The sequence below is a fragment of the Astatotilapia calliptera genome, chromosome 12 (assembly GCF_900246225.1).
Source record: "Astatotilapia calliptera chromosome 12, fAstCal1.2, whole genome shotgun sequence".
Lineage (NCBI taxonomy): Eukaryota > Metazoa > Chordata > Actinopteri > Cichliformes > Cichlidae > Astatotilapia > Astatotilapia calliptera.
The window spans coordinates 32761791-32777030 of record NC_039313.1 but is presented as its reverse complement, the minus strand read 5'-3'; the positions used below and the strand labels follow the sequence as shown (position 1 = coordinate 32777030).

At 41.4% G+C, this 15240-nt stretch overlaps 1 protein-coding gene and 2 non-coding genes across 3 annotated transcripts in view; 2 read left to right on the top strand and 1 right to left on the bottom strand.

Moving 5' to 3' along the window:
* Positions 1–15240, bottom strand: part of LOC113033880 (stromelysin-3-like) — a 34595-nt gene that overhangs the window by 14138 nt on the left and 5217 nt on the right. The window contains exon 2 of the mRNA XM_026188044.1: positions 5703–5923. Coding sequence (XP_026043829.1) covers positions 5703–5923 — 221 coding nt within the window. The remainder of the gene's footprint in view (positions 1–5702; positions 5924–15240) is intronic.
* trnac-gca (transfer RNA cysteine (anticodon GCA)) lies at positions 2561–2632 on the top strand. Its single transcript has one exon. It is a non-coding gene; the product is annotated as a tRNA-Cys (tRNA).
* On the top strand, positions 3469–3540 carry trnac-gca (transfer RNA cysteine (anticodon GCA)). The gene has a single exon. It is a non-coding gene; the product is annotated as a tRNA-Cys (tRNA).

Here is a 15240-nt window from a genome sequence, read left to right as displayed (position 1 = left end):
ACGTGCAGGTTGTTCAGATTGCCGCTGTGAGACTTCTGGATAAAGTAAGCTCCCCATTGCCTTTAGAGTCCACTTTAAGATTTTGACTTTTAGAGTTCTGCATGGACAAGCGCCAGTGTGGATCAGAGAAATTTTTCACCCATACGTCCCCAGCAAGTCCCTGAGGTCATGTCATCAGGGCCTGCTGGATGTGCAGCACAACAGACGGAGAGGCAAAGGAGACAGAGCTTTTGCAACAGACCTCTCTCGCTCTGAGCATGACATCTGTGCACTTGTTTTTGGGCAACTTTTTCTTACCCAAAGACTACAAAACTACAGTTGCTGTTAATTGTTGTAAAACTACAGCAACTAATACTGAAGCTACACCAATATTACATTTAAACTACAAAAAAAATTTAACTAACCACTAAAATTCAAGCGACTGTGAAATATGGCAACTACAGCAGCTAAGCCAAATGCTGCAACCACAGTAACGCCTTCAACTGAACACGGCAATGGCGGCAACTAAAACCAGCAGAAAAGCAACATCTGAAACTAACCATTGCAACCATTTGTACCAAACAAATCAAAGCAACTACAGCAACTTAAAACCGAGCACATTAACGGCTGACAAAGCCCATCACTAAGAATTTAGTGCATTGCTTCAAGGAACTAATCGAGAAGACAGGACACGTTTCCATTATTTACAGTGGTCGTTATCAGCTCCTGTTCTTTTGGGGGTTTTATGGAAAATATGGTCTTAATTTGGAGACACACAAGCAGTAAAAACTCCAGACATTCATCCCAATAACTGCCTTTTTAGTTTGCCCTCCAAATAGCGTAAAAAAAATTCTTAAACCTCAATGTGTGGGAAAAGAAATACCAACAGAGTGTTTACTGAAAAATGAAAAGTGTCTGATTCTGAATTTAGAGTGTATTTTTACAGATACAAAGTGTACAGGTATTGATCTGTTAAGAGACATCTACCTGTATGGCTCAAATATTTTATACATTAGAAGATATATATAAATAAATCTAAATACGACCTAGGTACTTAGGTACTTACTAAATAATAAATTATTCCCTTTAAAATACATATTTCAGTCTTTTGGACTGTCAGTGCGCCCCAGTGTGACTGTGGCTACAATGTAGCTGCCATCACCAGTGTGTGACTGTGACTGGAGCACTTTAAAAGAAGCAGGTGAAACTATCACAGCCCATACTCTCAGACTTGGTGGAGAGCAGTGCAAAAAGAGAGAACTTTAGACTGCGTCGATCTGTTTCCAAATGAATGGTGTTGCTCTGTAACAGCTGGATAAATTGCTGTTTAATACCATAAACTGTATAAACATGGATGCAGCTTCTGGGTTAAAAGCCAAAGATATACCTGAAGTGACTTAAACCAGCATTCTTCCTAAAGGGACGAATTCTTGTTTCCTTAGAAGTCCTGAAGTGAAGCAGTGACCACAGGAAACACTTTCCCTGTGGGTTTTATGATGTTTTTCTGTCTCCTTTACAGTCAAAAAGCAGCAGGGTTTGGTTTACTGTATGACTGACAAGTCATTACTCCATGTGTGTGCAACGTTTGTCACTGCAGACCAGTTTAAGCGAACCTTTTACAACTTATTTTGCTTCCTTGCAGTAGACAAAATGTTTTTAACATAAGAAAGTTAAAGAATGAAGTCTAACATATATAAAAAAAGCAAACTCGTGGAATCTATCTCCCTTAACGCAGCCCTGCCATCCTTTAACCTTTTGCAACCACCTGAGACCTCCTTTTCAGTTGATCTAAAAACCATTCAAGCGGTTACAACAACAGCGCTCTCAGCTGAGCCAGCTTGACTTCGGTGTCATGCCAGAGCTTGCCTCACAAGCTCAAAACGCTGGCTGGTTCTGAATAAAAAATAAACACAGGGCCTCATTAGCATGGCTCCACTCTCATATCAGACTCATTTACAACGGCTGGGGAGGAACGAGGGCCTTATTATGGTCATAACAGTGAGAGTTTGACGTAGTTGGGTGTTGCCTTGATCCTGGTAAACCACATCACTCCGTCAGGTGTCACCATGAGCTGGTCCTGTGAAGCAGAATCTAATTAGATTGTGGCCAGTGCTGCTATTAAAATCACCCTCCTACCTCTTGCTTTCGCTCTGCCTGTCTTCGTATAGTGTTAGGTTGAAGAATGAGTACAATGAAAGGGACACCGGGTGAGCCAGACAGAGAGGCAGCAGCCAGACCGCCAGACGCTCGATGGTGCCACGGCTTTAGATTAAAGAAAAGCACCACCCCTTTTTCTGAAGGTCAAGTTGACGACTGAAAGTGCTCTGTAGGTTGTGTAATTTTTGATTATTTTCCTTATGTCCTTAATCCAGTCTGTCTCAAGAGCAGGAACAAGATGTGAACACAGAGTGATGTTCATATGTTGAATGTGTATTTTCTCTCTTTTAGCTCTGCTGTTACTCTCTGCTAATGCTTAGATGACAAATTAAAGGAAAACAATCAAGACCACAATCAAAATGCTGCACTGCACGCAGTGTCCATCTTTTATATACAGTCTATGACAGGCAGCAAATAAGGACATGGGGGTATAGCTCAGTGGTAGAGCATTTGACTGCAGATCAAGAGGTCTCCGGTTCAAATCCGGGTGCCCCCTCTTTGAATAAAGACTGATTTAGTTATTTAATTGCTTAAGTTGAAAACAACCTTTCAAAGCTGGACCATTCGGCAGTTATGCCCAATATGGCCATATTGGGTGGTGCGAATTTCGCAGGGGTCAGCCAATCAGAAGAAAGTTCCCTTAAATGAGAAGCCTAAGATAATGTCACAGACAGTGGATAAAATGCAGCCTATCTGACTGAAAAACCAATGGATACTGGTTAATCGAAAGATAGCAATCCTCTAAACCAGGGTTGGGGAACTCCAGACCTGCAGGCTTTAGATGTGTCCTTGATCCAAAACAGCTGATTTAAATGGCTAAATGACCTCCTCAACATGTCTGGAAGTTCTCCAGAGGTCTGGTAAAGAACTAATCATTTGATTCCGGTGTACTGACCCAGGGTGAGATCTAAAACCTGCAGGACACCGGCCCTTGGGGCCTGGAGTTCCCAACTCCTTCCCTAAACCATATGCTTGTGCCTTTTTTGTGTATCATTTTTTAAACTTTAACTGGGAGCCTCTCCCATTATCAATACCCAAATTGCACATGCTCAACTCCTCGTCTCCCAGTGGAGATGGGAACAAGGAAGAGACATGAGGAAGTGAGTCAACACACATTTAAGTAGAAGAGACGTGATTTTAAATCGATGTCCATTAATTAACTTAAAGTGATGTCACTTGATATGAGAACTTGGTTATTTTCTCAAAATCCTCTATGTAACTCTGGAGCCGGACCTCACAAAGAATGCAGCTTTAAAGCACATTCACATCACCTTCACTTTTAAAGACCATATGTCCATCTTCTGTATACAGTCAATAGCACTAACAGAATGTGGGGGTATAGCTCAGTGGGAGAGCATTTGACTGCAGATCAAGAGGTCTCTGGTTCAAATCCAGGTGCCCCCTGTTTGTGTAAGAGCTGTTTTTCATTTCATTTATTTGCTTAAGTTGAAAAAAAAAAAACAACTTTCCAAGCTGCACTATATGGCAACCACCAAATATGGCCATAATGGGTGGTGCGAATTGGGCGTAACCGTTTGTTTGGTTGGGGTCAGCCAATCAGAAGAAAGTTCTCTTAAAGGAGAAGCCTAAGACAATGTTGCAGACAGTGGATAAAACAAGGGCTGGCACAAAGTATAAGATACATGAGGATTATTTTACTTTAGTAAATTCCTATTTAAATGCTACCTATCTGACTAAAAAATCAATGGACAATGGTTGATTGAAAAAGGGGCCATGCCCTATACCAGGGGTGGGGAACTCCAGGCCTCAAGCGCCAGTGTTCCCAACTCCTCCCTTAAACCATACTCTTGTGCTTTTTTGTGTATATTTTTTTTAACTTTAAGTGGGAGTCTCTCCCATTATCATTTCCCAAATTGCACATGCTCAACTCCTCATCTCCCAGTGGAGATGGGAACACGGAAGAGACATGAGGAAGTGAGTCAACACACATTTAAGTAGAAGAGACATGACTTTAAAGTGATGTCACTTGATATGAGAACTAGGTTCATTTTCTGAAAAACCTCTATACAACTGGTCATTACAAAGAATGCAGCTTTAAAGCACAGCCACATCACCTTCACTTTTAAAGACTGGACCCTATGTCCATCTTCTGCAAACAGTCAAGACCATTCTGTGGGGGTATAGCTCAGTGGTAGAGCATTTGACAGCAGATCAAGAGGTCTCCGGTTCAAATCCGGATGCCCCCTGTTTAAATAAGAACTATATGTTTAAATAAGGACTGTTCCTTGGAGCACCCCAAGGCTCACTGGGCCTTGAGTTCCCAACCTCTCCCCTAAACCATATACTTGTGCCTTACTGTGTATATTACTTTAACTGGGAGACTCTCCCATTATCGTTTCCCAAATTGCACATGCTCAACTCCTCGTCTCCCAGTGGAGATGGGAACGAGGAAGTGAGTCAACACGAATTTAAGTAGACGAGACATGACTTTAAATTGATGTCCATTAATTAACTTAAAGTGATGACACTTGAAATGAGAACTAGGTTCTTTTCTCAAAAACTTCTATATAACTCTGGAGCTGCTCATTTCAAAGAATGCAGCTGTAAGGCACAGCAACATCACCTTCACTTTCCAAGACTGGAACCTATGTCTAGCTTCTGCATAAAGTGACTGGCTGAGGGGGTATAGCTCAGTGGTAGAGCATTTGAGTGCAGATCAAGAGGTCTCTGGTTCAAATCCAGGTGCCCCCTGTTTCCCAATTTACATGGGAGGTGTTGATGAATTCATTGCATTTTGTTTGCATGTAATTAGTCCTTTGGGTGTACAAGTAAGAGGGAGTAGGTTTCATTTGAAAGATCAGTGAAGTTCCTGTTTTTGAATGCTTTGCAACCAAAAAGTTGGGGTCCTGAGGTTTTTAAAAAATGAGCTAAAGGTACACAAGACATGAACTGTATAATGGTATAATGACACACAGTACTTTAACTTGAAAACAGGTTAATGTGTCATCACTTAAAAGCTGATGGAGGGAAACGTCACTGCAAAGCATTTCTTAGTGATCACATTTATCCAGTGATGAAGTATTTTTATGCTGATGAGAGTGGACATCACCCACATCCATACAGTCATAGCTTTCTACTCCTTCACCACTTGAATGAATATCTTTTGGAAGAATGATGTTTCGAGATTTGGAGGATCAATACCAGGCTGCACTGAAGTGTTGTGATCATTGTCCAAACACTTTACTAAGACGCTACAATTCCTTTACTTTCTCAGTCTCTATATTTGGCTCATTGTTCCTAAATACTCCACCATATTCACCATCTAATCTCTAACTGCGTCCATCTGCTGTTCGGGTTTGAGAAAACAGTTTTTTTTCTCGTCTGAAAAAGCCGCCTGCTGAAGCAGAAAAACAATCGTATGTGCGTGCACCAAATGGTAACACTGCAGGACGCTTTTTCAGCTGCACATTTCGGATGAATCCCGTGGCTTACATCAGCACGGAGTTCTCTCGGGACTGTAGAAGTTCACGTTTTATTATTGTAAGCTTTATTTATGATCAAACACAGCATATAGTTACAACACAGCTAAGGGCCCCAGTGTGTACCTATAGGTGAGGTCCGTCTTGTCCCAGCGTTGTCCATACAGGGTGTAGCGTCTCTGGCGGTATCGCCCCCGGTGCCGCCACTCTTCCTTGGTGGGGTAGTCCGGTACGCCACAGCGGGGATGGTTCAATGTGCTGTTTGTCAATGAGTATGGCTCTTTAACCAGTTCCTGAGTTTGAGGTGCTTTTGCTCTCTTCTTCAGCTCCTGAAAGTTTTCAGAGACCTGAAACAACAACGTGGTTCATTTAGACAACGTCATGCTTTCATAGGCAGGGACAACTCGGCATGTCTGTACGTGACCTTGTGGGTCAGTACTTAGTAGTTTGCTGTAGGCAGGGTTGGATCAGATTACTTTGAACATGTCAGTGAATACAAATTACTTGGCAGCTTTTTGTAAGTAGTAACTTAACCCACTGAACTAAAAGCAATCTGACACAATTACTTACCTAATCTGATTACATAGGCCTCATGGCAATATAGAGTTTGCATGAGCCCCAGTTTCTCCTGCAATTGATATCACAGCCCAACACACAAAATTGACCTTTAAGCTTATGTTTATTTTAGTCAAATGGAGCAATGCATATTAATTAACAGGGAGACTGAAGTCTGTCATGTAATTGCATCCAATTTGGCAATTATTTAGAATTGATGCATTAATAAGAGGCACAATTACACAAATAACAATATTTGATTGTTTCCAAACTACTGTTTCATATATCTGAAGAAAGAATTATCGGATGTTTGTTTAGTATGTGCTGCTCGATAACAGAAGACTGACTGCCCAGAAACACCAGAAACTTCCTCCAGATGTTATCAAAGACAAAAAAAGAAAAAAAATCTTGGCAATTAAAGTATAATGTCATTGCACTTCTAAAAATGTTGTGGTTGTAATAAACTTCAATTCAGTTTCACGACAAAATCAGCCACAGGGCAGGTTTTACTTTAACGGAAAGGCCAGTGCGGAAGTGAAAAAGATCTGCTTTGTTTTAACAGGAAGAGACCTTCAGCAGAACAAGGCCTCACTGAGATGACGGCAGCGGGAGGCCAGTTGTTAAGATGGTGCCTTTCCGATGACCCACTAGATAAGCCCGTATTTTTACAATTGCTGTTTTGTTTGCAGCTGTTTGTGAGATTAGTGAAGCCAGATATGATGTCATGGCGTTAGATGGAAATGCAGAAACATGACAGCTTAGATTAAGTGTGCTGTAGCTATGTGGTGGTCCCACACTGTGCTGCCCATGCTTGAACCAATCATTTTTAGCACGTGAAAGAACTGGTGACTTTTCAAACCTGACTCTTTCATCAGTGGAAAACCTACTCTACCTCCTGACCCACAGCTGCCCCCCTTTTAGGTTTCCATTTCTACTCAGTATTTAGTCAAAGAAGTATTTGCAAATCCCATTTGCGCAGTTCTCAAGTGCATGCAGGCAAACTCTCCCTGTGGAGAGCAACAGAGGCATGTGCTGATATGCAATCTCAAAACCAGATTTTTAGAAATGCTCTGCATATATAGTCTTAAATTAAACTCTGATGGACGCATAGAAGAGGAAGTGTTGCTTTATTCTGATATCTACTGGCTTTATCAGAAGCCTTACAACATTTTTCATTGCCTCTGCAGGCAATCGCTAATGTTTCAGTCTGAATGACCTAAAGTTTGCTGTTAGAGGGTGAATGCTTGGCTCTACACACACAGTTGTTGCTATAATATGTGCATCTTATCAGTTGTGAAGTTGCTACAAATTCACCAAAAGTGGTTATGATTCGTGGTGCAGGGAATGTGAATGTGTGAGGCTAACTGAGTGATAATCCAACTATAAGTTGACTATGATGACTTGGGACATAAAGTTAAAAAGAACAAAGAAGAAAGGAAGAAACAAGACAAAGAAAATAAGTAATAAGAAGGGAGAGAAGCAAAAACAAACTACAGAAAGCCCTGAGGCAGAGGTCAATGTTCTCTGGATTTGAATCATCATCATTTTGAACCCCGAGGTTAATGACAGCATAACCTCATAATCAGGTCACTGAGTCATGTATTTTTCCTCAGTTTAAGAGCCAGTTGGTCTCAGAATGTCCCATTATCATTAATACCACCCTCCCCCCTGTTAGATCAAGAGGAAATGCCTCTGCTTATTTCCACAGAAGCAAATTACAGAGTGGATCTATCCCATCTGCACCTCCTCATCTCACTCTGTCCTCAGCCTAAAGCAAAACTGCATCTGCAGCTCTGCAGTTGCAGGGAACAGTTGGGTGTACTCATCCTATCACAAAATGATGTGCATTTCCTTTTCCGGTGCCACTCAGAAAAACCTGTGGGAAAAGACACTATCGATATACGTGCAGATGAAACAAATTACCTCCATTATCAGTGCCCGTGAATCTTCCCACAGGCCAGTGCAGCTCCGACATTTGCGGATATTGTCCTTTTATGAAATAATGAAGCATGCATGGATGGATGCATCTTCCCTTTGAGCACTAGTTCTCCTTGGCATTTAGGAATTAGCATTTGGTTATCAGTTTACATGCTTGTGGGATGTTTCAAGATGAGACTTTTGCTGCACAATTAATATAAAAGGTGGGAGATCTGTAGGTTTTTAAGACTCATTGTTAGTTTAAAACCAGTTTAAAATATGTGTTACGTTTGTTGGTGCTCAGACTAAACATGGCCCAAATTCAAAATGATAAGGTCAATTTAACACAAGACTCAGATTGCCCTAAATCTTCAGTTTCATGCAGTTTTTCTACTCTTTGATCTGAATTATGTCACAGGAAAGGGATATTGCTAATATAGTCATCTCTGCCACAATGGCTCCACCTACCTGCTGTTTATTAAACTTTATGCTTTAGGCAGCCAATCAGAAGACCCAGAACCTGCGGCAGGTGGAGACCAGGCTTAAGTGTTGCTATGCTAAGCTCACTGAGTCTGCAAAAGAGAGCAAGGGCCAAACTGCAGTTAAAGCAGTGGAGTTTGAATATGTCTTCAGGAAGAGAAACTCAATGAAGAGACAGCAATCTGTGTGAGGCTACCCGTACTCCTGTCTCAGAAAGTGGAACTGCTATGCTTTGCTCCTAGACTCACTGCACTTGGTTGCACATCTTCACTCTTAACCTGCTGTTTGGACCTTGTTTTTTTGATCTGCTCTGGTTCCTTTGCGGTCTTTCCAGCTTTGCTGTTTTAATTCTTCTTCTCATTGGTGTCCTTCTGAGGGTTTCTGGTTCCTGCCTCCTCTAATGCTGATTGTCCTCTTTCACGGCCGTGAGAATGTGCAACCCAGCAGAGCACTGCACTGAGGTAACCTTGACCTCAAACACAGATAGACTTCAGCTGGGTGTGTTGGTGGTTACTGTCACCATACATGGCTATGTTTTTTGGGAATTTGTGGCTTAAAGGAAGGGCGAGAGGAGCTAACAAACGCCATTTTGAGACTGGGGATGAACTGAGGGGTGAACCAAGATAAATATAATAATAATACACGTTCTGACAATTGGGCCATGTTCATTAATATGACAATAAACCATTTTATATGACAGAAAAGACAGAAAGGAAAAGCATAAAAAAGTTCTCCTTAAGAGTTTTCACCACTGACAGAGGAAATAAATCAAACATGAAGCATTAAACCTGCTTAAATTAAATGCTTCATTATGACTGAGGATTTTGCAGTTATAGCCACAGAAAGAAGACGCTACTTATTTACACTTAAGGTGCAGGATAATGAAACAAAGCTATCCAGTGAACAGGTTCTGCAAAACTTTATGTCACCTGATTGCAAAATTAAAAGGCCAAAATGTATTTCAACCCATCGTGCATCATTACTTTGATGTTACAGAGGTTTTGCAGTGCTGACAGAAAGCCAGGTCTAACCTTTACTATATCAAAAGCCCAACATGAATTCCCATTAAAGCCACACAACCTGTAAAAGCAAAATAATTAAACGAAGAATGCTTATCTGAGTACGGTCACAGCGGTGCATGTGCTGTGCTTAAATGAGCCTGACTCGCTCGGCTCTGCAGGACTCTACTGTGTCGCTGTTAGGTAGGTTATGGGGAACAAAACCCAGCAGGATTTGTGGAATGTGCTCCAGACTGCAGAAACGCAGTGACTGATGGATCTGGATTGCAGAACAAACACTACGCATACACGGCCCTCCACCTCCCGCGTTTCACTTTGTTTAAAGGAGATTTCAGCTGCTTGTTTTGTTGCAGAAAGCCCTTATTCGTGTTCAGGGGAATGTTTCTACTCATGTCCTGCAGCTTTTCTTTAAATGGCTTGTTAGTGTTGTTACGACTGAACAAAAAGGCCTTTTAAACAGAGTCCCCCCCCCCATGAGATTTCGAAGGCACCCTTGGAAAGCTTACACCTTGTTCGGCTTCTTTCTGCTCTTCCTTGAGCACCAGTCTGATGCGAGCTTTCTGTCTCTGCGCTATTATCTGCCTTCCTGCAGTTCATACTGACAACAAAAACTTCAGATAAACAACAAAACCCTTATCACGATACGATGTGTTCTGAAACTTATCTATCTAATGGCTGCTGATCTTAAACTGGAGGAAAACATTACAAGCACAGAACATATCTTACTTGGCAAAGCCTGTGAGTTCATGTTCATTTAGTTCAATTACAGATTATGCAAAATGTATCAGATATTTTTTTTTATCATGGCTTTGAGGTTTTGTTTTCATTTTTTTGGTCATTCTGTTGCACTTTTGATGTTTCACTTCCTCTCTGCCAGTTCGCCTCAAGCAGAAACAGTAAAACAGTACAGCTGGTAAGTGCCAAAAAGTGCAGTTCCTCTAACGGCCACTTGAGGCTGTCTCCACAAGTGAGTCAATCGCCACAGATTCCCATGTTAACATGTCCAACTTTGCAGAAGAAACATATGTTTGCAGCCCGGCATAAAAAAAGGTTTTTGTCGTCATGTACAGTTCCCTTCGCCTTATTAACTGTATGGATGTTTTTGTTGTAATGACTCATCCATTTGGAGACTGGTGAGGCTTAAAGTTAGCGCTGTGGCTGCTTTAACTGACACACATCCACACAAATGACTGCAGCTGCTATCCGTCTTTTAGGCCTCACCTCGGTAAATTGGAGTCACTGAGGTTGACCTCTTGCTCGTGTTTTTGTTCTTGAGATTGTTTATCTGTGCAAGTGATAATTACAAGCACAATGCAGCAACGCAGACAGATAAAAACTCAATTTAAAACACCTTTTCATCATCATAAGAGGTCATGGCCTGTTCTAACCTTTAGGCAGCTCTGGGGCAATGTCTTCTGTGCAAACCATCCCCAAGCCTCACATAGGCTAACTTAAAAAACCCCCAAAAAACTTTAAAGGTATTTTGTGATATAAGTTACAATCTTTGCCTGGTTGTTTTTCCACCCCTGGTCGTTATCATCTCAGGTGTTTGAACATAATAACGATAGCTGTTTTGCTGACAGGACAACACGAAGCCTCTGTGGTTTGTGTTGATGACGGGGATTTGAACTGTGAATCACCTGGACACCAGCCAACCCCGGGCTCTAAACGAGACAGTTTAGACTGAAGCTGCCCCCCACCTGATCCCAATCACATCAGTGCTGAGGTGAGCGAGTGTCGGCTTTCAGGGTCGTAAAACTATACCTGGCGCTGGGTACACGGGGTTGGGGTGTGGGGGGCACTGCTTGGTCATTTCAAAGAAATCCTGTTGAAGACTAAGCCTCCCCAGCTGTGTGTCAAATGGACTGTTTGACCCGCGTGACCCCGCAGTCATAAATGTGCCTGATTCCTAACAGGTTCTCTGACGTTCAAGGTTAAACCCAAGCACAGGTATTATCTTCACCTAAATGTGTTTTAGTTTGTACTCGAGATGATATCTTAGCCGATGTCGTTGATGAAATGCAGTGAAACAGAATCTGACGTATTATTTTTCCCAGTTAGAAAACAAGGTGATGGATTTTTAATCTTCAGCAGATAAAAAGTTAATTTCAGACTCAGAGTGCAGCTCCAAACAGCATATATTTAACCTAAAAGAAGAATCTTTGGAAAACAATGAGTTTTTTGGGGGTATATTTTAGGATAAACGTGTTCTGTCTTACCAACATTTTAGGTTGAGCTCAGTTATATGAAAGACCGCTTTGTTTGATGCCACCTCCACAACTTTGCTGATGAGACTTGGATGTTGCAGGTGTGCACACACAGACAATGGAAATCCTGCCAGGAGAGTGTGTGATGATGTTTGAGAAAGAAATGAAAAACTACCTTCAGGACAATTAATCTGTCACTTTCTGCTGAGAATGCAAGTTAGCGATGAGACACGAAATCTCCAAAAAGCCCGAAGGTGCTCACTCACGCTGAGAGCATGTGGAGGGGGTGTGCGATGGTGGCGGCGAAGGGGGTCATCCGTTACATGCACGGACACATCTAGCTTCTGGTTACAGTGTTGACAAGATCTGCAAGAAGCAGTGCAGGAGATCTGCGAGTGGTATTTAGAGAGCACAGAGAGACAAGTCTGGGCACGGTGCGTCTGAAGAGCGTCTCCAGTCTGACAACAAATCCACCACAACCCCCCGCCGGGTCACTGATGTGACAGAGAACCTCCAGGGAGATGGTTTCCACTCGTTTGAAGAAGAAAAACACTTTCATCCACAGCACATCTTCACACGAGCAGAGAGGTCCCTCAGTTAATATGTTACAGACATTTGGGAAAGCTGTTAGTGAAAGCACATGCAACTACTTCTGGAGTAGTTATTCGAACTTCATATTTTTTAACTGAAGAAGGAAATTACCAGAGGAATGTACCTGTGATTACTTTAGTTAATATGTTTATACTTCAGCTTTTTGTGAATGTTTAATGACTGGTTTAACTTTAAATTTTAAAGCCAGGTTTCTGCTGGGCCACTGACATTCCTCAGTGTCCTTTTGTATAGTCTTTGACAGACACAGAGCATAGACACTGATCGAAGGAGAGTTCCTATTATAAATTTAACTCTTTTGTTCAATTTCATACTATTTATATAATTATTTCACCATCACAGCAGACAAAACCTTTCAAACGCTAACAAACACAGCTGGAGTCAAGAAATGCACCTCTAAAATACTGAATAAAAGTCTAACACAGTAAAAATGTTACAATTACCAACCAAAAAAGCACAAACGTAGATACTCACTCACTTTTCTCTGCATCTGAACCACACTCCATAATACCATGAAAAATATACTATTTTATGCCTAATTTAAACTGTGTTATCGCTGGCATTTTTCATAGATTCAGCTAAAGAAATGGGGGGAAATGTGTTTTTGTGTTGAGTTGCTATAACAAAGTGCTAAAAGATACTATTTGAAATTGTTACTTTGCTCAGTCGTCTGTTATTGGAAAACACAACATTATTTCATCACTTAAATTCGGTGTCTTTTTATGCTTCGATGATTTATAGTCAGAGTTTAGGACAGCCAGTCTCCTTGGAAGCAAAATATAAAGAAATAAGGAGTGGCTCAAGATTTACTGTATATATTTGCCAGATTTGTTAACTGTAGTTTTAGGATAGACATTGTTTTTATTAAAAAATGCATCTGGGGGAGATTCTTCTGAAAAAGTCACATTTTTATAGACCCTTTGCTTCAGTACAGCAGAGTGAATTACGTCCACACAACATGTGTTTTGAATAAGGACCGTAGAAAATCTATAACTGCAGCTTAAGTATAAAGGAAATTGGCTACATAAAACAAGGAAATTATAAAATTTGATATGAAAACATCTTCTTGAAACTCAGAGAGTAGCACAGACTGGTGAAAAGGAAAAAGGACCCCAGGGTGGAAAAAAAAAAAGTTTCAAAGAGGCGACAGGTGATGCTGCCAGTGCTTCAAACAATGGTCTTTTTTATGGCAGAAAAACAAGAAGTGTAAAGATTTTTTCATCAACATGATATCTGAGTATCCAAAAGAAACAGTCTAAACCTAATCCAGATAACAGGAAGTAAGTCATAAGTGAGTGTTTACTTGAGGAGACAGATAAGGATTCAATTTGAAGGGTGTGCTCTTACTGAAACAACGGGGAAAAGGATTGCTTACAGTAGGAGAACATTTATTGTACTAGATGGGGGGGGGGGGGGGGGATGGTGGGAGTATAACAATTTTTCATCAAGAAATACTTTGTTATCTTCCTTCTTACTTCGCTAATCCAATTTATCTTCTGATGATCAGAAACACCCGGCAGTTGAAGGTGATACAAACCATCTGGGCATCTGCTTGAATCTCTTATCTTTCCTGTCAAGAAAAAACCCCAAAAGGCTTCCTCATATGACCTCAGACTCGCAGATCTCCTGTTCGCCTGGCTGCAGGATGATTTCACTGCTGATTGTGATTATTAATTGGAGAAAACCCCCAGGAGAGCCAACTACCAGGAAAATCAGCTGGCTTTTCTTTAAGGTTACTGTGGTGTGATTTGCTATTCGGCTTTTAGAGAAAAGTAAACGACACAAGTAAGACGTGCCAGAGTTAAAGTGAGGACATCAGGTACAAGGCTTCAACATCTGGACTATAGTTTGAACAGGATTTCTTTCCAGAGAAGGGAAAAATCCTGCAGCAAGGCACCAAACTTCCTGTTTAAAGGGGGTTCTTCTGCCCCGCTGTTGCCAAGTGCATGCACACTGGCTGTTGCTGATCTTGCTCTGATACTGTTTCTAACTTTTGTTGTGTAAATAAATTTTAACTGAGCATTGCTGTAAGCTACAGAAACACCTCACACGTACGGCAAAGAAGGGCCAAACACAACATGTGTGCAGTCTAACTGAACTTAAACGATAACATTAAAGAGTCCTGGATGTCCAATAAGCAGTGGCCTTTTCAGTAGCTATGCTATGCTACCTGAATTCTTTTCCTTACCTGTTTCTGAGCTGCTGTGGGTTAAAAATCTTTAAAATCTTTGTTATGCCTTTCAGCCTTCAATCTTCTCCTCCTCTTTTCTAGCTAGATGCTACTACTACTGCTCTGCAAGCTTCTATAATTTGGCTCATAGACAGTAGAAAAGATGCACGTAGCCTACAGACCTGAAAAGTGAAGCCAATAGGGAAGGGCATGACAACTTTTTTACCAGCCAGCGGGGGGCATCACCTTTCATTGAGACATGACTCCAGCTCATGTGATCCATGAGCTCTGTAAACTCTTCCCTGACGACTGTGGTCACTTTTTTTGCCATTTCACAAATCACAAATTATTAGCCAATGAGCATGTGCAGTGCCCTGTTTCTCGCCCCTCGCTCATCACATCTGGTTTCAAAACACCAAGATGGCGACTGCAAAAATGCTGTGCTCAAGGCTTCACAATTACAGAACTTCACCACCGACTGATGTTCAGCCTGCATCAGTCACGACTACTTAGTGTACGGTTCTAACAGAACAAACAGCAAATCTGGCACCAGAAGGTGTTTAACTCTTGAGAAGAACGTATGCGCTGTGTCTAACAGATGTGATTGATTGGTCACGTTCCTACCACAGATTAATCAGGCTCAAGTTTTATTGGGGACTGGACCAGTAAAATCCAAATATTGTTCAACAGATTTGTTTTTACAGTAA